Below are 23,200 nucleotides of genomic sequence, written 5' to 3' on the forward strand. Positions count from 1 at the left end.
AGGAGAGTAAGAAAGAGAGGGAAAAGAAATGGCAAAAACGTGTGGGGAATAAGAAGGGAAAATGTAGATAAACAAAACAACTGCCAGGAAACGGGACGCAATGGCATGGCAAGATCGTGTGAAATACAGTTGGGACAACGGCAGAATCGAGCATCGCTTGGTATTCCACACAGATTAGGGGCCACTCGGAAAAGCAACGCCCCCAGGAAGCTGTCGGCAGCTTTTCGTCGTGGCTCCAGCTTATATTCTGGCCCTGTCTAGCATTGAACAAAATACACGAGTCAATCTTTATATGGAACAACTGACGGGCCCCGGCTTAGTTCCAGCCGAGCGAATTCTCCGCCATCACGGGCGCGCTAATCATCTGGGTCCGGCCGGTGCCGCGGCTGTTCTGACTGTTGCGGGAGAGACGACCACCGGCAGCGAATACGGACCCACCACCGCGGCCTTCGCTCATCTGGTCGACGCTCGAGGGCGAGCGTTGGTGCAACTGACGCTTCTTCCGGTACCGACGCGCAACCCAGAACATACCGGCACCGTATGCTGCAGCACCGGCTACAGCACCGCATCCGATACCAACGGCGCTGGCCTTGGTAGTTCCGGATGAACTAGTACCCGCGTCGCCTTGATCGTAGCCGCCGTCGCTTCCATCCCCGTTGCTGCTGCTACTTCCCGATCCACCATCGCTGGACGAGCTGCTGCCGGAAGAGCCCGACTGGCCCACCAGAAGAGGGATGGAGGGGTCGATCATCGACATCAATGTCTTCACCGTCTCGTTGGGTTGCTCATAGAGTTTCGAAATCGGGTTGTGAAGCATCTTCCTCAGCGTGTCAACATCGTCCGACGGGATGTATGCCAGGGCAACGGTAGCAATATAGCCGGTGCTTGCCGAGTTATCGTACGGTTGGATGTCATACATGACCACATCACTGTCGTTGAGTCCCAACGCGTAGCCGAGACCTTCCGGCACATACATGAAGATCTGAGAGGAAGACAAAGGCGTCGTGGCCACAAAGCTGTAGCGCAGTTTGCCGTTGAAACCAATCTGAATCAAGGTGTCGTTCGCCGGCTTCTCGGGAAGGCCACCGGCGGGAGAGATCGACCCAGGAAGCTGAACGGAAGCAGTGGTAGTAGTAGCCGCATGCGTAGCCGTGCCCGTACTTTTCGATGTTGTAGTCGTGGGCTCAACCACCAGGATGCTTGATGGCAGATAGTCATCAGAATCGGAGGTGGTCGAGGTCGAGGTCGGGGTAAGGGTGGTCTCAGCGGCCTTGGTCGTCGTCGTGGTCGGTTGTTCTGTGGTCAACGGCGTTTCCGTGCTGCTGCTTGTGGACAGAGCGCTTGTCGGCGTTGCCGACGCTACACCCGAGGGCTCTGCAGTGGAAGTGATCAAGGGGATAGAGGATCCAGGCCCGGGGATGGAGGTAGTCAAAGAGGCAGACCCAGATGATACGGATCCTGCAGTGGGAATAAGCCCGGCAGATCCCGAAGCAGATCCAGAAGAGGCTCCAGAAGCAGTCGTAGGGAAAAGTCCAGTGGATCCGGATGCCGCAGTAGGAATGATTCCTGCAGAACCCGACGCAGAACTAGGGGCCGACGTGGGAATAACGCCTGCGGACCCAGAAGCAGAGCCAGAGACCGACGTGGGAATAACGCCCACGGAGCCAGAGGCAGATCCGGAGACCGATGTAGGAATAACGCCTGCAGACCCAGAAACAGAACCTGCGTCCGAGGTAGGAATAACACCTGCCGATCCAGAAGCCAATGCAGAGGTCGATCCGGCGGATTCGGACGTAGATCCGAAAAGACCCGTTGAAGCAGACCCGGACGAAGTTTCAGTCGCAGTGGGCAAGATGATAATGCCACCGCTGGCGAGGGGAGTCGAGGCTCCGGCGGCGGAGCTTTGGGATCCGCTAGACGCTCCAGGAATAAGAGCCGTGGAAGTGGCGGAGATGCCCAAGCCAAGGCTCACCATGCTTGAAGTCTCTGGCGCTGATTCCGAGCTTGTACCCAGTAGTGTGCTCAGTAGACCAGGAATGATTTCGACCGATCCCGAAGATGATGATGCAGGCGTAACCACAGGGACACTGACTGAGATTGTAGGAAAAGCGCTGGAATCAACAGAGCCACTTGCACTCTGGCTGACAACCGGGCTAGATCCGGTGGAGGTAGCAGTATTGGTGCTAGAAGACAACATATCCGTAATATATGCGAGCAAGCCCCCTGACGAGCTCGGGGTTGCAGTGGAAGCCGCATCCTGGGACGCCACGGGAATAAGGCTGGAGGATGCTGCCCCAGTAGTCTGGGAAGCCACGCTTGAGGTGCTCTGACCATCCGTGAGGAATGCGAGAAGACCGCCTGACGAACTTGGAGTTGCCGTGGGAGTCGCGTCCTGAGATGCGACAGGGATAAGGCTCGAGGATGCTGCCCCAGTTGTTTGAGAAGCCACGCTTGAGGAAGTGCTCTGACCATCCGTGAGGAATGCGAGAAGACCACCTGACGAACTTGGGACTGCAGTGGAAGTCGCATCCTGAGACGTAACAGGAATAAGGCTGGAGGATGCTGCCCCAGTAGTCTGGGAAGCCACGCTTGAGGTGCTCTGGCCATCCGTAAGGAACGCTAGCAGACCCCCCGACGAATTCGGGGTTGCAGTGGAAGTCGCGTCTTGAGATGAAGCAGGGATGATGCTCGAGGATGCCGCTCCGGTAGTCTGAGAAGCCACACTTGAAGAAGTGACCTGACCAGAGGTGGCCTGGGTGGAAGTGACCTGGACAGAAGTAACCTGGCTTGAGGAGCTTTGGCTCGACAGGCTCTGGGTTGACGACTCTGGTTTCGAAGAAGACTCGGACAGGGGTACCTGAGCGGAAGTACTCTGGGCGGAAGTGGTCTGGCTGGTGATGAGGTGAGTGGAACTCTCTGCTTTCGAAGTCGGAATGGCAGACTCAGTCTTCGAAGACTCTGTCGAGGACTCTGCGGTTGCAATTGCAGCTGAAGAGGCGGGGTTGGAAGAAGTCTGGACCTGGATGACATGGGTGGAAGAGCTCTGGGTTGTCGATCCCTGAGCTGCGGAACTTTCAGTAGCACTCTCTCTTGTGGAGCTGGGAGACGTAGAGCTCTCACTGGTAGAGCTCTTGCTTGTATGGACGTCTACGATGGCGGCAGCAGAGCTTGATACGGGAGTGGACGTTGCAGAGCTAGACTCAGTCTGCGATGTAGGGCTGGTCGTAGTGGCAGCCGTGCTAGTGCTGGCAGCGGACCCAAGTAAACTGGAAATGAGGCTCTCCAAGGAGTCGCTAATCGAAGTGCGGGAAGTCGTAGCAGCAGCTGACGAAGAAGGGGTCGTCTCAGCAGCGGTTGACGATGTAGAAGTGTGCTTCGCAGACTCGGTGGTAGAAGTGGGCGTCTCAGACTTGCTTGTAGAAGTATGCTTTTCAGACTCGGTCGTGGTTGAGTCGGTCCCTGTGGTAGACGAGCTTGCCGTCGTCGAGCCTGCTGTCGTTGTGGCAGATGCCGGAGCTGGTGTACTCTCCACACGCTCCACGGTAGAGCTTGTGGATGTAGAAGCACCGGGAACATATGGTGCCGTACCCACGATTGTGTGCGTAACACCATTGGCGTCGACTGAAAGGGTCACCGGAACAACAATGACACCAGGTGACGAGTCCCGGAGAGGAGTGTGTTCTTCTGCCGAGGTGAGAGCAGAGTCAATCGCACTCGTTTCGGACCTGGTGGTCAACTCGACCGGCGTAACAGGCTGGGAAGAAACATCGGAGCTGACGTGCGTCTCAGAGCGCTTCGCGAAATAGTGGCGCGCTCTCAATTCCTGGGCCTGGGCCGCATCCTGGGCCGCGACCAGTTCGAGGCCACCCAGGGACAAGAACGCTGCCAACAGCGAGGTCGTTGGCGCAAGCATATTGATTGAAAGGATTGTATAACAATGATAGGCAATAAAGAGCGGTTAGATGGTCCAAAAGACCGTAACGGTGCTGAAAAGAATGGACAGAGCGAAGGCTCAAATGGGAACCTTCAAAACCAAATATCCCAAGGCACAAAGTGGTCAAACGTCGAAAATCGGAACCAATCGTCGATATTGCTGATGCATGGGGTCGGTGGCTGGTAGGAAATCGGTAGGCTGATTACCGGGCGATATAGATGTCTCTTTCCCGGACGTTTGCGTATCCACCTTTCCACTTTCCAATCACTTGATGCGAATCAATCTCAACCGAACGGATCGTGCGAATGGTAACGATATCCCGGATCGGTCGAAGGCTGGAAGGCAGTCGCAATTCTAGAGTCGACAAGCAAACAGGAACTCGGCGAAGACAAGAGATTCGGGTCACAAAATCCCCCGATTGAGTGTCTCGATCACAACAAGCCCTAGCACTGCACTGACAGCCGGTGGATCGATTTGCGCGCACCAACAGCGGGAGTTCGATATAAACAAAGCGAGTTCAAAGAGCGGCAGGGGGGCGTGGTCGATGAGAAACCAACAGCAACCCCTCACGAAAAGTCCCCAGCAAACAAAGCGATAACGAGCGTAGAGGCGGCAAGGAGCGAGCGACGAGATCTAAACCAGGGATGTCAAGTGAGAAAACGGCTGTGGAGAGGGGGAGGGGGTGGGTTGTTATGGTGGAGCGGCGGTTGGAAGTACCTGGAGAGGGCGCGACCGTGGGAGGGGATGGGATGCAAGGAGAGAGAGGCTGAGCGATGAATTGGCAAGTCCCAACGGCTCGTTGACGTAGAAAGACGTTCAAAGATGGGCTACGTCAACGAAGCACCGGCGCTGGAGAAACAGATTGGGGAGGGGAGAAAAGGAAGGGAAAGAATGGAAAGAAGATGATGATGATGGTAATCAGCAGAACAATAGTACTAAAGGAAGGACGGGAAAGCAAAGTCGCAGTAATCGTAATAATAATAATAATAATAACAACAGCACTAAATGAATGAAAGGAGAGTTAGTGAGAGGAAGGGGAGATTACTCTCTGGCGGTTTAGCCTGGCTTAGTTGGCCCGGTCCGTGTCATGGCGGTGGTGGTACTTTACTTAGTTTTTACTTACCACCGCTGCTTTTCGGGTGGGTGGGTTTTTCTGGTTGGTACCACCAAAAAGGGGGGGGGGGGAAGAGAGGGGGAACAAACTCACCCGGGAGTAAAAAAAGGGCAACGGCCGTGGAAACAATGCTGGCCTCCCCATCACAAGGCGGGTTGGGGACACGCACCGGGTGAGGTGGAACCCCCCGCCCCACCTCTTTCCGTACGGTATTTGTCCATGGTTGCCGTATATTACCGCCTCGGATCCTTATTCTTATTAGCCCAGATGGCCATTGAATGACGACCCAGCCCGCTTCCCGCTCTTGCTTGCCAGTGCCGGTCCGGCTGTCGTTACGTATCACAGGTTCTCGACTCTCTCTCTCCTGCACATGCACTCCAGATCCATGCATCCCGGCCATGTAGGTCTGTCTGTGTGTATGACTGTGCCTATGTACGTCTGCAGAGGAATGGCCGAAAACCGGTCCTAATGGAGGCATGTAGCTACGTATGTCCCGGTGGTCGAGGTCCCATCAAAGGAACACTAACTGCCAAACGATCAATAGTACGGAGTAAACCGCCTTTTCTGGTCAGGTCCATGTCCACTGTCCGTCCATAGTACAGGATCTAGTCAACGGCGCACGTTAGGCTACGGTGACCTCCAGGAGTCCAGAGTAGATACTCCCTCGAGCTAGGTAGTCATGGCCAGGAATTGCACGACATGCAGCCGAGAGGATTATCGATCAAGGGTCTAGGCATCTCAACAGGGTTGCATCGCGTATTCCGATCGACAAACTAGGGTCTCGTCAACCAAGTAGAGATGGAGCACAAGGTGTCCATCCGGTATCTCATCCGCAGATTGGTGCACTGATGTGCACTTGTGCAGTGCAAAGGAGGCCAGGACAGGGTGTAGAGTGCCCTGGCAGTTGCCTGAGGTTGGGGTTGATGGTTGCTGTATGCATCCTGTGGAAGACGGTAGGTAGGCCAGACAGGGTTGGTACTACTACCTCTGGAAACCAACAGAATGATTGGTGGAGATGTTGACAAAGGGCCCAGTTATTCCGGGATGTCGCATGACGTTGAAGTAAGTTTAGTCCATCCAGAAAACTCATAGGGAAATCATGATTGCAGCCCGAGAATTGATGCTTAATCTTCAAGGGCACCTCAAAATTCAGGCAAGTACAAGTAACCGGCTCGCGGATGGGTAGGACAGCGCAGGATGGCCGGTGAATGTGGCCAGGGACAATTGCCGATCAGCAGTGGCACGGCGCCCATCGTAATTCCCGCCTCGCACGCCAGCCTCTTCTGCAAAGGGCATAATTCCGTCAAGGTTCGGACCACCACAAGGCCTAGACTGACGGCGTCGTTTAGTGCGGGTGGTTCCTGGATGGCTGTGGGGATAGCCCCGGTGCGTGGTGATACGGGCGGTGCGGTGGCCGCGTCGATGGCTGGCATGGTCGGGCATGGTCAGGAAAGGATCATCACGAGAAAGTCGCATGGCTTGGTTGGTCGGGTTTCATGGTTCGCGCAAAGACGAGGAGAGTTCCTCTCTTGATTGACTTGGAACCGAGGAATGTGATAAGCATGGGATTATGCGCCTGCCAGCAGCGACAATGTGGTGGTGGTGATGGTGGTGGTGGCCCTCCGTATTGTAAGTCGAAAGTACTCCGTACGTACGTCCAACCGCCCGTCCGTAGCGTCTCTGCCTAGCGGGCTGGTAAGTGGTCAGGTAACTGTAAGATTGAATGATTTCCCTCCCGCCCGCCATGATCCATCCATCCACCCCGGCTGTCTCACCATCGCGACTTAACCCAGAGGCATCCAATACCCATCTGTACATCCGACGGAGCCACTACGTACGCTCACATCCATTCTGCCGGGATAGAGTAGGCATGCACTGATCCTAGGTCAGCTAAGTCCTGTCATAAGTCATAACGTGGGACATGATGTGCTACCGCTATCTACTAGTAGGACTTAGCACTGCACCTCTAATTGTCTGCAAGTCAATCCCTCCATCCAGAAGCTAGTGGCGGGCGCTATCGACCTCAGGTCATTTCGAGAACTTGCTCCATTCTATTAGTCCTTGGCTAATTTCTTAGCCCGCACCCGAAAGGACGGGGCTCGAGACTCAGACTCCGGAAAATCAGACCGGCGTTGGGGGACAGAAAAACGGAATCATGGAAGGAATTCATGTCTTACACCACGTGCATGCTCGGCGGCGCCAACCGTCACGAGCAGCAAAACTGGCCTTTTCCTATCTAATTCCTTGGCCCGCCGGTCAGTGTTATTTGACAGCGCGCCAATCGTCCATCTTTGGCCCTGACATGACTGGTATGTCAGAGACTCGGAAGGGCAAGACATCCATCGCTCACAGGGCTGAAACACTCGCTATTTCCATCCCTTCGGTCTCAGAACCAGCGTGATACAGGATTCCAGAGATCTGGTATTGGCTGAGCCCTTGGTACCGAGCCCCGGCACAGTCAGAGAGGATTCGCAGGAGGGCCCCCATGGTCATTGCTCCTTCAACTTTCGTGTTGGATCTCACGAGCGTGGCAAAGGCAACCTCATCGAGACAGTCGAGCGAAGATGTCGGCCAGACTGGCCTCCTCGCCATACTGGATGCAGATCGGCAAGTCCAAGCTCTGAGAACTGATAAGACCCAAATCAAATTGGCCAAATAGGAACACGGATCGTCATGCGCCTGAGTTGCGAGGACGGACGGTGGACTGGCGATACTAGAGGAAGCTAGTTGGTAGGAGCTACGGAACTCCGTCCTGTGGCACCATTGTTGTGGTTTCTATTTTAATCCCGTAGGCTGAGCCCGTTCAAAGAGCGCCTCCTGGTCTCAGGAATCAGTCTCCTACTTCCATGGGGCATCGACCACTCACTGAGGGGGATCGCAAAAGGAGAGATCCATCCATTGCGATCGCGATGTCGATACTCCGTACTCCGTGCTCGATGCTGGACGCACCCACGTTCCTGACACGGGGGATTGACCCTGAATCTAATGAACCGTGGGCAAATCTGGCGGGCGACCCAAGGACTGGGAAATTGCAGCACGCCCGCTATGCCTGTTCCTGACCCCCGCCCCACTACGGCCCTTGGCTCCATTGGCCGATTGCCGGGACTTGGCGTGTGCATTACCCCAATGCGGCCTAGCCAGGCTCCCTTCTGTGACCAGCAGCTCCCCTCCGCTGCAGCAGATCCCAGGCTCGCCGACCCTGAGAGTCAGGATGTTCGCTTCAGAGCCTAAAAAGTTCGACCAGCGCCGTAGTGCGCTGCAGACTGCCAGATGCGCACCTTATCCGAAGGATTTGCCTGAAAATGGCGGAACTCTGCTAATTATAGCGGTCCGATCGTCTCTAAATCCGTGCTTTTACCGACCCAGTCGATCTGAGACAGCATACTCCATAGTTCGCTACTTTGCTTACAATGGAGGATCCAGCAGGGTATAGGACTAGTATCGGCCATCTATCCCGACAGTCGTTAGACACAAGCTCAACGACCAGCCGAGTTCATGCATAACGGCACAACTGACACGCCGGTTCCTGACATTAGAATTGGGCTTGTCTGCAGATATACCAGTCTATCTGGTCTAAGTCTAACCGTTGCATTCGGCCGAGATGCAGTGTATTGCACATAAGCACATTTCAATACATATCTCCGCATTTGTCCCTTCACAGACTCACCACCCCCCAGCTATATCCAGGAGCCTGCATGGGCTCATAGACGAGAAGCACGACTCGGCACACTCACCACCCCAGAACACTCAATTTCCACGTCAGTTCCCAGTGGTAGAGTCTTGACTGCAACGCATGTCCGGGCCTGTCTCTGTTACTACACGCCAATCCATTGATGGAAAATGGGCGGACAGGGAACGCACCGGCTTCGGATCCGCGAAAAACGAACTATAAACCTCATTGACCGCAGCGAAGTCATTCATATCAGCAAGGAATATGTTCACTTTCACAGCATCCTGCAGACTAGAACCGCCGGCTTCGAGCACCGCATCTAAGTTATGAAGGATTTGTTTCTGAGCCCGTTAGCTAACGCTTTCCATGCCCTTGGATCCGAAGGAATGAGCTTGTAGTCTGTATGAAGGGGAATCATACTGTCCTCTCTTGGACTGATCCCTCAACCATCTTCCCCGTAGCAGGATTCACACCCACCTGTCCAGAGCAATAAACCATATCGCCGACAACGATGCCCTGGGAGAGGAACGGCGGGGGAAGAGGGGCCTTTTGGGTGCGGATGGGGATTCTCGCTGTCTTGGACATCTTTTATATAATCAATGATATGCTTTGACTCTTCCAATTGCAAATATCATATACGATGGGAGAACAATGCTTCCAGATATATCGTCTGGGGAAGACAGGAGGTTGCTGATAAGCGGGGAAGCTCGAAGAATCCCGTTATCAACGCGCCCCACTCAGCTGTGACTAAGAACGTGGGTGATGAGAGGGCATCGCGACAATGTCTTGGTTGGTCTCTATCGATTCTATATACGTATGAGTGATTATGCTTGTTGGTTATGTCTCTATTGAAGGGATGCCTCTGTCGAGAGAAGTTATGGGGTGTTAGCTGGATGGGGAATACCATCATGTTATATAGTATCACTCCACTTTTACATACCCGGACACCAACTACTCCCTTTTAATGACAATGGCTCCACCTTGCCATTCATAATATTGAGATAAAATTTCACATGACCCACGATATGTAAAGGCCAATCGAACTACATAATTGATGCAGATAGGGTGAAAGCAGATATTCTCCAAACGTGACTTTGGATTACCTTCTGTGTGGAATACTCTCACCAGACGTAGGAATCATCCCCAATAACCACCTCGTGTAGTCTGATTCTAGACCACAGCACGTAGTGCTCACCATCAATGCAACAACAGCACATTACCCTCATCCTTCTGTGACTGGACCATTCCTCGCTCCGCATATCATCCCACCGAACACACGCCCCAAGCACCCATAGAACTTCCCAGCACCCCATTCACACGCTTCATGTATACCAACCCAAAGCTCTGACTCACCACCACATGAATCAACCCCCCTCCAGGCTGCCTCCACTCCCTACTCAATCATACCAAAGTCACTCGCCATAGAAACCAACACGCACACGCACACGCCGATTCACTCCCCCAGCACCATGAAGATCTCAATCCCTCAGGCAAGTCACCCCGACGACTCAGCAGATGTCTCGGCGCAGCACGTCCTCATCTACTTGTCAGTTCCTCCTCCTCATCTCTCATTTCTCGCATCCTCCATCATCCATAAACCATGGCACAAAAGAGTCCCCTGCTTGTTCGCACGCCCAGCGTTCCACTCATGGAGGTGATCCCCGAGATCCCCCATGAGCCGGAACAAGTACCCGAGCCGGCCCCCGTGGATCAGGTCGTCGAGGTCGAAGTCCACGGGATCAGAGCCAAGTTTCATCTGAATCGGTCGGACGAGGAGATTATTCCTGTGCGGTATCTGGTTAAAGCGGATCATACTCGTGCGTCCCCTCCCTTGTTAACTCTCTGTATCAAGAAGAGATAGGATCATACTGATTTTGAATAATAACTCAGGATGCGTGCAACGTCCCGTCTGGGTCTTCCGTGAAGACAACGACGCCCGTGGCAAGAACCTTAGGAAATGGTCCAAAGTCGACATCGCCTTCCGGGGCGTCTTTCAAACTCTCAAGAAAGGTCCCCAGTTCGAGAAAGGATTCTTTGAAGACGAGAATGGAAGTACTGCGATCTGTCCGCCCCGGACTAATTTCGCGAAAGTGTGCAAAAGACAGGCACAGGTCATTTATGCTCTCCTGGATGAGTTGATGTACAAGCTATCCATTAGTCGCGAGTCGGAGGATGATAGGAAGTGGTTTTTCCTTCGGTTTGTCTTTGGTCTCCCCCCTCCTTGATATCATGCACACTGACGAAGCGATCCCCCAGTCCGAGATTCATGGATTGTCAGGCGGAGTACTGGACCGGATATCGCCATAAGTTCAAAGATGGCCTTTCTTCAGCTAGTTGGATCACTTTGGACCATTTCCCGGATATCGGAGTAGCGCGTTGTGTTGTCCCTGTGTCAACGGTATAGTCTCCTCCCCTTCCCCTCCTCCCTCTCCCCTCCTCTCTTCTCCCTCCAACCTCCCTCCTAATCCAAACCAAATACTAACCTCACCCATCACCAGACCACCAGCGAAAACGAGCCCCTTCAAACCGCCCTGGCCGGCAAACTCCAACTCATAATGGGCCAAGTCCTAATCAGTCTCCTCCGCCTGCGCCCTCCCGGCGACCAATTCCCAGACCAAGAAGTCTTCCTCATCGGCCTGCACGGAAGCAACCTTTACCTCCTGCGCGCCGTCTTCCCGGGAAGCAAAACCTCGCAGCTGTGGTGTGGCCGATACAACCCCACCATTATCCACGAAGAAGAGAAGCAGTTTATCGCCAGCAAATCCCACAAACGCTTCTACTCCCGGGACAACATGGCGCGGTTCATGCAACAGCTGGAGTGGCTGCACCTGTCGCGGTCTTCGACGGAGGAGGACCCCGATCCGCATGTGTTCCAGGTGTTGGGGAGCAAGGAGTATAATTTGTGGACGAAGGATGGGTTCCGGGCCGCGAGGAGGATGTTGGCTGGATTGAATATGTATTTGATGAGTGCGCAGTCGAAGGTGGGGGTGTTGCAGGAGATTTTCGAGCTGTTTCCGTATGATGAGAGTGAGGAGGTGGAGGTGGATGATGAGGATGCGGTGGTGAGGAGTGTTGTCAAGGAGCAGGAGGAGGTGTTGGAGGAGGAGAAGAGGTTGGAGGAGGAGGAGAGGGTGAAGAAGGAGGAGGATTTGCGGCGGATGAGGGCTACCGAGGCGATGAAGACCACGGACAGAAACCGGATTGCGGGGTTCAGAGATATTCGCCGTCCGTGGTGGGACTGGGTGTGGGAGGATAGTCGGCGTGATGAGGGTCGGTCGAGTCGTTCAAGTTCCTGAGGGTGCTAACGGTGAACGGTGAATGCGGTGTTGGGATGGTTCCGGTGAATTTGTTTTGTTTTGTTGCAGTTGATGGGTGTTTGTGAGAAATATTCCTATTTGAGAATGGAAATGGTGTAGTTAGGATGAAAAAATGAACTGGACGGAACAGATAATGTATCTTAATTTGAAAGGAAGATTGTGATTTCTGCTACGGAGAGGAGATGGAGTCTTACATATCGTATCCAAACTGACACGGTAGATCCTCGTAGGAATAGTCATACAAATTAGGCAGAAATGAAAGCTCAATCCCCGTGCCGTCTTTCCGACTCGAAGGCCGTGAAAGCATCGATACCTCGCCCATCCTGTCCGCCGGTGCGGAAGTACTCGACAACGACACCAATGGCATAGCATGTCCCAGCAGTGGCTACACCGCCGATGAACATCCTGCGTACAGCTTGGCCAAGTCTGGATGCGTTCTTCGAAGAAGAGCTTTGGCCCTGCGAAGCACTGTCATCGGGCAATACAGGCTGATGCTGGGGTGCTTGGCTGGAAGAGTGCTCAGCACTGGCGCTGCCTTGCGCCAGTGGCAGCTTGCTGGGCGATATACTTTGCCTCGAGGCCTCATTGCCCTGGCTCTTGAGGTTGGCCTCGACTTTCCGTGCAGTCTTAGGTGAGAGGCCATCCTCCTTATACAGAGAACCGCTGGTTTTCCTGAACACAAGGAGATCTCCGCCACCGTACACGATCTCATAACCATCGGCATGCATTTTCGCAAAATAGGGCAGGAATTTGGCTGGGGCATTTAAGCGACTCAGGACCCTTGTAGGATGAATGGGTTTGTTCGAGGTATGGAAGGATGAGCTCGTATCCGCTTCAGTCACTTGAAGAGTTGAGGGGTCATAAGCAAGAACTCGATAGGTTTCAATTGCTGAACTGTCAGGAAGCGGCTGCGGAGTATTAGTAGTGTGATCAGAGTGTTGAGTAGCTTGATGCTCGTCATTCTGGATAACTGCTTGGGAAGTTCCTAGGGGTTTCACATCTTGAGAATCGGGCTGTACCCTAGTATCTGTTTTAGTTGGCTTTGTGGCCTCGTCAATCGCACCCACGGCCCCATGGGCTTGAAACTTGCTTCGGACACTTTGAGCGTCAATGTCACCTGCAGGATCGACAAATGAATCGAACTTGTCGTCCATACTTTTGCGAGTTTGCTTCTTCGTGTCAGGATGCGGTTCAAAATTATCCATGTAGTAGTGAGAACGGATATCACTAGCGCTCAGGAGGTCCAAATCATCCTCCTTCTCGGCTCGCATCCTATCCTGTTCTTGAGTCGAGTCCAGGATGCCTTTTGGGGCAGAAGATTTGGTTAAGCGCTCACCACCTTCTTGGTCCCGAAAGAGGTAATTGTTGAGTGGCATTTCCAGATGCTCATAGGTGGTTCCGCCGCCATTTATGGCATCATTTGGTCCCATTTTGTCCTGAGCTTTGGGTGGTCCGGCTATGATTGTTCCCGAGGGACTACCGGACTCTTCTAAGATATCCTTTGGGGGTCCCCGAGGAGTTGCCAAAGTCCATGAGGCTCTGTTTTGAGTGCGCTTTGACAATCTTGAATCTTGCAGCTCCTGAGCTTGGATGGTTTCATCCGCCACTGGTGCCACAGGCACATTTCGTTGCAAGTTACTTTCCGTCTGTGAACTTTTTGAGACTTTTCTCGACTGAGGTCCTTCAGCTGATCGGTTAATCGCAGACATATAGCCCGTACGTTCGAAATGAGAGTGTGGAGTATCCACTGATGCGGTATGGCCGTTGCCGCGAGTACCCTTCCCTGCCGGAGTGGTTTGTGCGGAAGGCTTTGGCACCATACGGCCACTGATAGGGTCAAATTCGTAGCTTGATTTACCTGCTCCAGAGGAGACACCGGTTGAAGATTGAGACCCACGGCTTATATTCGACTTTGCCTCCTTGCCAACATCTGGAGCGTCCTTCGAGGCGGCTGCGGATGTCTTCGGACGTGCTGTCGTGTTAATTGTGTTTGAGGGTTTGTCAAGACCTAAAAGAGAACGGCAGAGGGAGGTGAAGGTGTTTTCAAGTCTCTCAAAAGACCTAAACGGCTCTAGTCTCCTTCCAAACAATGCTGCATAAGGATCCTTCTCGATCTCGCTCCTCATCTGCTCCATCCTCTGCTTGGCGCGCGCCCTTTCGGCTTCCCAGAAATCATGTTTATGCTCCCTATCCTTTTCGAATCTGGAGGGATTATCTTTGCGATAGCCTGATCCGCAATCTCGATTGCGCCACAGATGATGCCTTTCGTACATGTGCGCTTTCCGCGGATGTCGAGCCGGCACGTCGCGGAGCTTTGACATGCAAAGTCGCCTTTGCTTGTCCATCTGCTTTGCTAGGTAGTCGTAGTTGTATCTCTGGTCTGTACATCGCCATAGCTGACGGCGCTGCAAGGAAGACTGTAGGAGTCGGGACGATGCGAACTGGATGGCTCGAGGACGGCCTCCTGTCACGGTCGTGGACCACCTGACTGCCCTGACATTTGATACTGCAACCGGATAGATCATGGCCAAGTTTCCAGAGGCTTCACTGATACAAGTTACGTAGACTAAGAAGGAGAAATGAGGGAATGACAGCTCTCCGATAATGTTAGACCGGATTCGGACAGCCAGAGAGCTGTCTTCGGTTACATCACAGGAATGGGTCAGCAGTGCGAATGGCCGTTGAAGGACGACAAGCCAGAGAATAGAATAATCGACCGATAGAGAATTGAGAGAGCTACTGAAGGAAGGAGAGCTGGAATGCCGATGGACGAAGTACGAGAGTTACACCGGAAGTTCAACTGGAAGGGAGTTGGCAGGCTGACGGCTGATTACGCTGATAAGCCCGGCAGGCGGAGAGAGCTCCCGATAAGCCAATCATGGGTTCAACGCGGGGTTGTCGCCTGGTGGGGCGCCTCAGTCATCCACCCAGGCGCTTATATAAAGTACCTCGGCAGATACTTGAAGTACTCTAAATATTGGCGTGGCGTTCCTATTCAACATGTTCGTCGACTCTATATACCACTATCATCTATGCTTATCCCTGACAGACCTAGATCATCAACATCCTGCGCGTCTGGGTTAGATGTAATGTAGTTAAACCAGAATCTCAGTCCTTCAATGCCCTGCTCTCTGCACAGAATCCCCTTGTCCTCTGCCATTTCTAATTCCTCCGCTGCAACACCAACACTCCATTTGAATCGCTGTGCTGCCTCCTGCGCCGTTACAGCACGTCCAAACAAACGCCAGTCCCAGGCCACCGGTTCGGTTGGTGGCGTCTGCCGGAGCTCTACCATCCAGTCTAACAATTGCCGAAGGGTCTTCTCATCGGTCCAGTCATACCGCTGGACGACGAGCAGCCCACTCTTAAATCGGCGTAAACGAACGGGCAACTTTAGCTTTTCCCATAGCTCCGCAGCCTTTTGGAAGTCCGAAGGACTGACAAGTTCGACTCCATTTCGAGACCGATTAAAGATTGCCCAAAGGTCAATTAGGCTGATAATGCCGCCCTCCCGCTGCAAAATCCCCTTGCGATCATCGGTAAGATACTCTGCCAGATTCCGGGATAGTTCCGACAGATATAAGCTCTCAGCCCCAGAACCAAGCATATCCTTCGTCGTCACCATGCCTAACGCTGCAGCCGATTCCGAAAGAACTGCGCTAGTTTCTGCAGAGCTTCCATCACTAGTCATCCCTGATTCTCGACCTAGTGTCTCAGCAAGCGCAACGATTTGTTTGGCAGATGCCATAAGCGCTTCAAGGTCCTCGAACGCATTACCAATGACAAGCTCGTTGTTCTTACGAGCCTCGAGGCCTCGGCGCTCAAGGCCGGCAATACCGACCCCAGGTGAGCGGGATGGGGGTGCTACAGGGCCATTGGTAGGAGTAGACACGGTTAAGCCTGGCGAGTTGGTGCTTGTTTGTGATGGTTGCTGTGGCACGGGCGGCGCATTGTAGAGAAGCCATTTCCTCTGGATCAAGGCTCCCTTCAGTCTTTCATGGAATATCTTTTCCCCGCCTGCACGGAAGGATAATTTCATGCTATCCTTGATCTGAGTGCTCTTTATACTGCCTTGGTCAAAAACAGGCGCCGGGGATTCTGCACGGTAATGAGCGCCCTCTGAGGCCCTGAGCACATTTGCAGACACCAAGGAGGCACCGCATATTTCACATTCTATGAGGTAAGGATGGTTGACAAATGTACAGCGAGGACATGATACCTGGGCGCCATTGTGCGGAGTCGACACACTCTTGGAGTCATCACTCTGGGGTGCTGGTTCATGCCCGGGTTTAAAGATAGTCGGGTTTGTCAAAGAACTATCACGACTGGAGGCAGCTGTGATCGCAGCCTTCAGAATCGTTGCAAAAGGGGGCTTGATGCCACAGGCTAGACAAGGTGGTATAGGTGTGGACGCAGTGGCGGTGGAAGGGTCGAAATTGGAGGGCACGGGATTGGAAAATGAGCATATAGGACAGATCCAGGTTGCATTGATAGGCTGAGAAGGCGCAGCATTGAAATGCGGCACAGGGGTTGGGGTGAAAGGAGATTGCGATCGAGAGGGACTTGCGCCAGCGCTTTTTGACCTATCGAGGGTGCTCTTGAGCGGCTTTGGATATACCGTGATCTTTGGAGACGACTTCCAGAAACCTGCCTAGAACAGATAAGACATTAAGCCGGACTGCATATTCGAATTAACACATACTTGATAATCCGCCCTATCGATATCTTTCAAGTCAATGGCGACTGCGTATTTCCGGGGCTCATCCACTGCTACGTAACAGATTCGATGAGAGGTCAGATAGGCATGACCGTTCTGATAATTGGGGATCTTGTATTTTCTGGCCGTCCGGAGACATTGCTGGTCAGCATGATAAGATGGTCCAGCAAGCCACCAGGGCTGCAATTTCCAGGGTAAGCGGAATTGACCCCAGCATTGCGACACCAACGGAGCAGTTGAAGCAACACACCGGCGACTCACCCTTCGTACAACCCCACCGCATCCTGGACAAAGAGTAAGGTCTCATCGGGCAACAGCGAGGGGCGAAGCGCAGTTGTCAGGTCTAGAGGCTTGAAAAACATCTAGTCAAGCCAAGGGACATCTCTTCACCAGGGAGAGTGTGAAGAGGGGCCGAGTAGAAAGACGAAGGCAAGATAGATATCTGCCTTGGCGCTGCTTGTATTGCTCGTTATCAGTCAGATCGGCGTGCTGATGTAATGTCTCTCGATGGGGCAGGCGGTCTCCGGGGCCGGGGTGCCAAGAGAAAATCTCCGCCACCCAGCCAAGTGGGAAACGAGCGCCCAGGAAGCGAGTCTCCTTCTCTCAGGTCACTTATCTTTACTCCCTCTCTAGAGTCCAACAAAGCCCTGTGGATACTTGTCTTGCGTTGTCACTTTTTCGTTAGAAGCAGATCGTTCCATATTTCTCTGTCATATCAGTGATACCTACTCCACTCTGTTGATGTAGGAAGGATGTTTTGACTGTCTCACTCGAAATCAAGCCACCCGTAGTTCATACCTTTCGTTTGTGACCATCATCACTCTTCTCATTCTTTCTCATTCCCTCTTGTGCTGGCTATCCATCTAGATCACCCTTCAAGATGAGTTCTGGCATCCCCCCCTGGCGGGTCTCGGCGTCGGCCACCGCTACCACCTCACTTCATTCTGGCCATGGTATGCTTGTCGCTCCGCGGATGATCTTGTCCACATCGATGCTAACATGAACGTAGTGGTCCCCGCGTATATCCCAGTTCAAGCACGCCGTAGTCTCACGCCTGCAAAGGCGACGAACCCTGTTCCTTCATCCTCCACATCATCGACGTCTACCGAGACCGCCGCCCGCAAACGAGTAGAATTTCCAGACGCGGTTCGCTCGTATGTGCAACGCAGCTTCGCACCCGAACATCGAATCCCCGGGGTGGAACGAAGCGAGATGGAGGCGAAACTGAAGTCGGTCATTACAGAGGCAGCCGAGGGTAATATGCTCAATAAGATCGACTGGGAGACCTTGCCTCTGCCACAGGTCATGGTTCAAAATGACCGCAACAGAGTCTTGGCGAGCCCAAACGTCTCGACATGGGGTGCATTCGGAACAGTTTCGCCGAAGAAGTCTAACGGCCTCTCGGAAGACCCATCGAAGAAGAGGAAGTCGGTCGAGTACCATGGAGACGCAAACAGCTGTCCGCCCTGGAGACAAACTAACAACCAGAATGCCTTTGAAGACCGTGTCACTTATCCTTCCACAGACAAGCGGCAGAAGATTGATATGAAGAACCCAAGTAAGTCTAAAGCTAATCTGGAGATGCGGAGAAAGCGTTTCGAGGAGCCACAAGCGCGCTCTGGATCTTCACCCTCGTCCCGCGGTGAATCACCAGCCCCCAGTGCAAATCAAGGTCCCGTTGTTGGAAGGTGCCAGGAACTCGAGAAGAATTACTTCCGCTTGACATCCGCACCGAATCCGGATACCGTCCGTCCTTTGCCGGTTTTGATGAAGACGTTGGACCTGTTGAAGAAGAAATGGAAGAAGGACAACAATTACGGTTATATCTGTGATCAGTTTAAGTCCTTGCGCCAAGACTTGACGGTGCAGCATATCAGGAACGAGTTTACTGTTAGCGTCTATGAGATTCATGCCCGGATTGCCCTAGAAAAAGGTGACCTTGGTGAGTATAATCAGTGCCAGACTCAACTCCGAGCGTTGTACGCACAGCAACTTGGTGGCCATCCTACGGAATTCCGGGCGTATCGCATCCTCTATTTCATCCACACCCGCAACTGGACGGCCATGAACGATGCGTTGGCCGATCTAACCGCAGCAGACAAACGGGATTTTGCTGTGAAACATGCTTTGGATGTTCGTTCCGCTCTTGCTCTTGGAAACTATCACCGTTTCTTCCAGCTTTATCTCGATACTCCCAACATGGGAGCGTATCTAATGGATATGTTCGTGGACCGTGAGCGACTTTCTGCACTTGCAGCAATTTGTAAAGCGTGAGTTGCTCTCCAAATCCATATATGGGACTGCTGGCTGATCTTTTGGATCCAGATACAAACCCGATGTAAAGATCCGTTTCATAACTGAAGAACTTGGTTTCGAGTCCGACGAGCAGAGCGCACGCTTCATTCTGGACCATACTTCGGAGGACCTCCTCCAGGAGAAAGATGGGGTAGTGAGGCTGCTTACGGGCGGTAAGGCCGGCCAACTGTTCGAAGGAGCCAAGGCCGAGGCCCACCGGATTGTCGATATCAAGGGACAGATCTAAGTTCTATATTTCTGCTTATTCCCCTTTCCTTGCAACCTCCGACTCTACTACTCCTCCCGATCTTCCACGTCCTGGATATTGTTCTCCAGCTTTCCCGTGCGTTTCCAGTGATTACGGCGCTTGGAGTTTCATTGTTTCTTCTATCCGTTTCTTCCGGCATTAGAGGCGTCTTGCATTAACTGTCTATGATCTGAGTATCTATACCCATTTTGACCATAGGGGATTGGATGTGGTGCATGTGCTTTGCACAAAAAGTCTGGAGGGCCGGCCGAGTGGGTATGGGGGAGGCGTCTAACTTTGTTTGATAACATTTCGGTAGCGCAGCTGTTAATACGATGATTATTTTCATATCGAGACTGTAAGCCACTCGGGGAGGCCATAGGCAACCCCATTGTTCCTACCCGGCGTCAAATGACACCTAGCGTGAGATTCGAGACAATGTCTCAACCCCACGACGACAGCAGATCCAGTCCCACTGCGCGATTTACCATCACTCCCAACCTTAGCAATCCCGATCGACCCAATAGCATGCACACATCACTCTCTCACAGATATACCATCATCCTATCCTACCCACCGATCAATAAGTAGATAGTAGATGTATCCAATCCCACAGAGGAGTTAGGTTACATACCCCGCACCAAGATCAAGTACGGAGTAGATTACGTACAATTCCATCCACAGTGACCACCAGTCACTTCCTATCTGACGAGTCGATTCTCCCCGCCAGGTCTGGACCAGTACTTCCGTCCACTCTACATAATACTAATACTAAGTACTATGTACGTACTTATCTAGTATCCACTATCCAGACCAGGATCCGGACGGGGAATCAGACCCGACGGTACTTAATAACCCTGCAGTGCATCCATGCCCCCTGATCAGCGATATGTAGATCGATCGTCTCCATTTCGCGGGACAGAGTCAGAGTTAGTGGCCCGGTGGGCTGATCGGATCTGATGTGCGGGAGGGGTGGGTGGGTGATATGCCATGCAGGCGTGACGTTTTCTGGATGTTAGACGTGATATATCAGATTGGGGGGGTGATAGGTGTGACTATGTATGTAGGTGTGAGGTTGACGTCTGCACGAGGGGGAGTTGGGGGTGGTGATAGGTAGTATTAGGTGCCTGGATTCGTCAGATTATGGTTGAGGGGGTTTTGTGGGCTGGTACTTTGGGATGGGGACTATATGGAGGCGGGATGGGGGCGAGGTATTCGCTGTGCGTAAAGTACATACTTACATATTGAGTTACAGATCTGCTTCTGGTTAATTATCTACATGGCTACAATCATCTTGTCTTGTCTTGTCATTTGTTTGGCATTTAATGTGTAACGTTTCAGCTGTTCGACTGATCACCCAGCTCCAGCATGAGCTTACTTACCTACCTTATCCACCAAAGTGGCGAATATGATCCGCGCCAACGCGCTTATCCAGCTAAGCAACAGCAGCGTTGCCACTAGCAAAACGATAATCTTCTATCGGCTCCTGTGGAAATCTTATTTCAGGTGTGGCGGTGCTTCAGCTGCTTACAAAGTTGGCGGATGTGTAGATGCGCTGGCATACACGAACTACTTGTAATAACCTTATGCGGATGGGGCTGGACGGGGCCCAGTTAGGGATCGGACTGCTGCGATGGACTGGGTTGTTTGGAAGTTGGATACCTGGTATCGGTATGCAAGGGTGGGGAGAGATTTCTTGGATGAGGTGCAGACTTGCAGGATCGGGTTTGGAGAATAGGTTGGGCTTAGATAGGTGGATAGTTGATGTAGAGACTAAAAAGGTGTTGTTGTTGTGGAGATGGGGAATCCATGTCCTGGTCTGCAGGGTGGGTGCTAGTATGTATGTATGTATGTATGTATGTACTGAATGAGGCGGAATGTTGTGAGGTTGTACTGCTGCGAGTATCTATCTGTATGGACATTGGTGGGCGGGCGATACTAGACTCCGTATGTCGTAGCGGTCGATGCTTAGCGCTCCGAAAGCCACTCGTCCCTTGCAGCCTTGGTCCCATTAGAAAACGCATCTGCCTTCTGCCCTTTCTGCTGGTTGGGTTGCAGTCCCGTTGGGATCCAAACTAGTACCTCTTGAGACGCAACTCCGAGTTCTTCAGGATTTGAGGATCAGAGACCCTTTGCCGATCCCAGGGATAGCGTGGAAAAATTAGAGCTGGGCTGGGTGAGTTGGTTGGGTGGGATTCAGCGAGAACCATGGATGCCGGGGAGCACTTGAGCCTAAGTTTCCCCGTCCGAGCTCCTGCAGAGTTTCCTTGCTACGGTTACTCACTCCTCACTCAGGTTAGGCTCCGAGGTTCATTGAAGTCCAATTTTGAGAGCCGTTCAACATCCTTCGGCAATCCCGCTTATTAAGGATGAAGGGATATGATGATGGATGAGGTCAGAAGCTACCGGAGTAATTAAACTCAGCCCTCCATGGAAATAGAACCACTAGGTGACATCTGAATCCGCCGGCAGTTGGCAGCCCTCCGTTAATTAAAAGCAGCGCACACAGACCACCAGGTGGATGGCCACCCAGCGTGCCCGTGTGAACCGTGAACCCACCTTCGTCACCCGCGCAGCCCAATCATCCCGGCCTGGCCCTTCGCAACTCAGGTACGCTGGGCCAGGACCACAGCCTGTCTGCCATACGGACGTACGTACGCGCCGGGCTTTGGCCTCCCACACTTCCCAGGCTCGCTCCTGCAGAATCTGGTACACAGCCTGCGAGCCATGGGTTTTCTAGTGCGTTCGGCCGACTCTTATCGTCCGTCCGTTCCTCAACTCAGTCCCAAGATTCGATCGGGCGGGTTCCCAGCTGAATGGTGCCGGTCTCTATACTGATCCCGGTTAATGCGACGGGGGCCTTCGCTGCTGCCCAACTGCGCCCAGGGGAGGATGAACCCACCCCAGGAAAGGGGACAGGATCCAGAAAACCCATTAAAAAAATAGAATCTAGGAAATATAGAAAATTTTTCTAACCCAGGAAAAGAAGAAAAAAAAAGGAAAAGAGTCAGGGATAACACTACTAACAGGGCTGGATGCAGGAGCAGACTAAGGAGTCTCAGCTAAGTACTTAGTCCCTTAGCGTCCAACCAGGGTGGACATGGCCGTCATACCTTACGCGGTGCATCCATGCAGACGGCCGGGGAGCAGCTCCCGGCCTGATGGTGACTGGTGACAGGACAAAATAAAGGATTTTTAGGCACACAACGACGGGCACGGCTGAAGGTGATGGAGGGGGAAAGTCATCTCAATCTTGGGTGTGCTCGAGAGATTTCAGTTTCATTTGGGTTGGATGTTGGGAATTGATGGATCTGAAGAGTACTGCGTTGGTTATATCTAATATCCATTGCCCTCTTCAGCTCATCTTCTCAGTCAACTGCCACCATTCTTGGCATCACCATCACCATCACCATCACAAACTCCCTATCACCATCTAGTTTGAAACCATCGTCATTTGCTCTGTTAGTCTAGATTAATACAGTGAAAAAGAAAAAGAAAACAAAATAGTGAAAAGGACAAGATCCGACGAAAGACCAAGCGATCGGCTGCGTCTCCCAGAACTAAGCCAGCCAGCCAGTCCAACGTCTATCACGATCTACTGCGAATCGGACATTGCCTTCCTTTGTGGGTAAGTATGTACCTACCACCGGCCGATGTAGCATCGCGCTCTGGTTTGATTTTACTTTCCACCACCACCTCCTTTAATCCCAGTCGTGCTGGTTATATTCTGTCGAAATCCCTCCTTCCAGCAAGGCACTAACCTCGTTCATCCCCATCACAGGCCCGGAACCCACCAACCGGGACGAAGGCGCTGGAGTCCCCGCCACAGTTGAACCAGCAGTTCGAGTCTGGACGGCGTCCATCATCCTTCACAAATCACACCCCCCACGACGGTCCATGCCATCC

At 52.7% G+C, this 23,200-nt stretch overlaps 7 protein-coding genes across 7 annotated transcripts; 3 read left to right on the top strand and 4 right to left on the bottom strand.

Annotated features, from left to right (window-relative positions):
* Positions 1–316: 316 nt before the first annotated feature.
* On the bottom strand, positions 317–3,913 carry BO80DRAFT_450184 (putative mucin family signaling protein Msb2; the record flags this gene model as incomplete). Its single annotated transcript, XM_025721795.1, has 1 exon — positions 317–3,913. One exon carries the CDS (start codon positions 3,911–3,913, stop codon positions 317–319), a length of 3,597 nt encoding a protein of 1,198 aa, XP_025569789.1.
* A 1,972-nt stretch (positions 3,914–5,885) lies between these two features.
* BO80DRAFT_262721 (uncharacterized protein) lies at positions 5,886–6,874 on the top strand. The gene has a single exon (XM_025714758.1). It carries the CDS (start codon positions 6,246–6,248, stop codon positions 6,579–6,581), a length of 336 nt encoding a protein of 111 aa, XP_025569790.1. The 5' UTR covers positions 5,886–6,245; the 3' UTR covers positions 6,582–6,874.
* Positions 6,875–8,597: 1,723 nt separating this feature from the next.
* On the bottom strand, positions 8,598–9,572 carry BO80DRAFT_429847 (L-PSP endoribonuclease family protein). The gene is made up of 3 exons (XM_025720571.1): positions 9,139–9,572; positions 8,910–9,059; positions 8,598–8,851 (listed from the first exon to the last, which is right to left on the bottom strand). Exons 1-3 carry the CDS (start codon positions 9,301–9,303, stop codon positions 8,750–8,752), a joined length of 417 nt encoding a protein of 138 aa, XP_025569791.1. The 5' UTR covers positions 9,304–9,572; the 3' UTR covers positions 8,598–8,749.
* Positions 9,573–10,366: 794 nt separating this feature from the next.
* Positions 10,367–12,014, top strand: BO80DRAFT_368656 (uncharacterized protein; the record flags this gene model as incomplete). Its single annotated transcript, XM_025716350.1, has 4 exons — positions 10,367–10,535; positions 10,609–10,915; positions 10,975–11,116; positions 11,217–12,014. 4 exons carry the CDS (start codon positions 10,367–10,369, stop codon positions 12,012–12,014), a joined length of 1,416 nt encoding a protein of 471 aa, XP_025569792.1.
* Positions 12,015–12,156: 142 nt separating this feature from the next.
* BO80DRAFT_262771 (uncharacterized protein) lies at positions 12,157–14,846 on the bottom strand. Its single transcript, XM_025714759.1, has one exon. It carries the CDS (start codon positions 14,558–14,560, stop codon positions 12,299–12,301), a length of 2,262 nt encoding a protein of 753 aa, XP_025569793.1. The 5' UTR covers positions 14,561–14,846; the 3' UTR covers positions 12,157–12,298.
* A 168-nt stretch (positions 14,847–15,014) lies between these two features.
* On the bottom strand, positions 15,015–17,192 carry BO80DRAFT_418888 (ESCRT-II subunit protein VPS36). The gene is made up of 3 exons (XM_025718285.1): positions 17,014–17,192; positions 16,738–16,873; positions 15,015–16,686 (listed from the first exon to the last, which is right to left on the bottom strand). The coding sequence occupies exons 1-3, from the start codon at positions 17,112–17,114 to the stop codon at positions 15,049–15,051; spliced, it is 1,875 nt and encodes a 624-aa protein (XP_025569794.1). The 5' UTR covers positions 17,115–17,192; the 3' UTR covers positions 15,015–15,048.
* A 147-nt stretch (positions 17,193–17,339) lies between these two features.
* BO80DRAFT_418891 (SAC3/GANP domain protein) lies at positions 17,340–19,649 on the top strand. The gene is made up of 3 exons (XM_025718286.1): positions 17,340–17,705; positions 17,762–19,022; positions 19,078–19,649. Exons 1-3 carry the CDS (start codon positions 17,633–17,635, stop codon positions 19,292–19,294), a joined length of 1,551 nt encoding a protein of 516 aa, XP_025569795.1. The 5' UTR covers positions 17,340–17,632; the 3' UTR covers positions 19,295–19,649.
* Positions 19,650–23,200: the final 3,551 nt, after the last annotated feature.

Source organism: Aspergillus ibericus (genome assembly GCF_003184845.1).
Source record: "Aspergillus ibericus CBS 121593 unplaced genomic scaffold BO80scaffold_74, whole genome shotgun sequence".
Classification (NCBI taxonomy): Eukaryota; Fungi; Ascomycota; class Eurotiomycetes; order Eurotiales; family Aspergillaceae; genus Aspergillus; species Aspergillus ibericus.

Excerpts from the sequence above, each read along its gene's own strand:
- BO80DRAFT_418891 (XM_025718286.1), top strand. The coding sequence starts at position 17,633 with ATGAGTTCTGGCATCCCCCCCTGGCGGGTCTCGGCGTCGGCCACCGCT. Across the intron at positions 17,706-17,761 it reads CTCACTTCATTCTGGCCATG|TGGTCCCCGCGTATATCCCA; the intron begins GTATGCTTGTCG and ends ACATGAACGTAG. Across the intron at positions 19,023-19,077 it reads CTTGCAGCAATTTGTAAAGC|ATACAAACCCGATGTAAAGA; the intron begins GTGAGTTGCTCT and ends TTTTGGATCCAG.
- BO80DRAFT_262721 (XM_025714758.1), top strand. The coding sequence starts at position 6,246 with ATGGCCGGTGAATGTGGCCAGGGACAATTGCCGATCAGCAGTGGCACG.
- BO80DRAFT_262771 (XM_025714759.1), bottom strand. The coding sequence starts at position 14,560 with ATGATCTATCCGGTTGCAGTATCAAATGTCAGGGCAGTCAGGTGGTCC.
- BO80DRAFT_418888 (XM_025718285.1), bottom strand. The coding sequence starts at position 17,114 with ATGTTTTTCAAGCCTCTAGACCTGACAACTGCGCTTCGCCCCTCGCTG. Across the intron at positions 16,874-17,013 it reads GCGGTGGGGTTGTACGAAGG|AAAATACAAGATCCCCAATT; the intron begins GTGAGTCGCCGG and ends CCGGACGGCCAG. Across the intron at positions 16,687-16,737 it reads TCGATAGGGCGGATTATCAA|GCAGGTTTCTGGAAGTCGTC; the intron begins GTATGTGTTAAT and ends TATCTGTTCTAG.
- BO80DRAFT_429847 (XM_025720571.1), bottom strand. The coding sequence starts at position 9,303 with ATGTCCAAGACAGCGAGAATCCCCATCCGCACCCAAAAGGCCCCTCTT. Across the intron at positions 9,060-9,138 it reads GATCAGTCCAAGAGAGGACA|AAACAAATCCTTCATAACTT; the intron begins GTATGATTCCCC and ends TAACGGGCTCAG. Across the intron at positions 8,852-8,909 it reads TTTTCGCGGATCCGAAGCCG|GCCCGGACATGCGTTGCAGT; the intron begins GTGCGTTCCCTG and ends TAACAGAGACAG.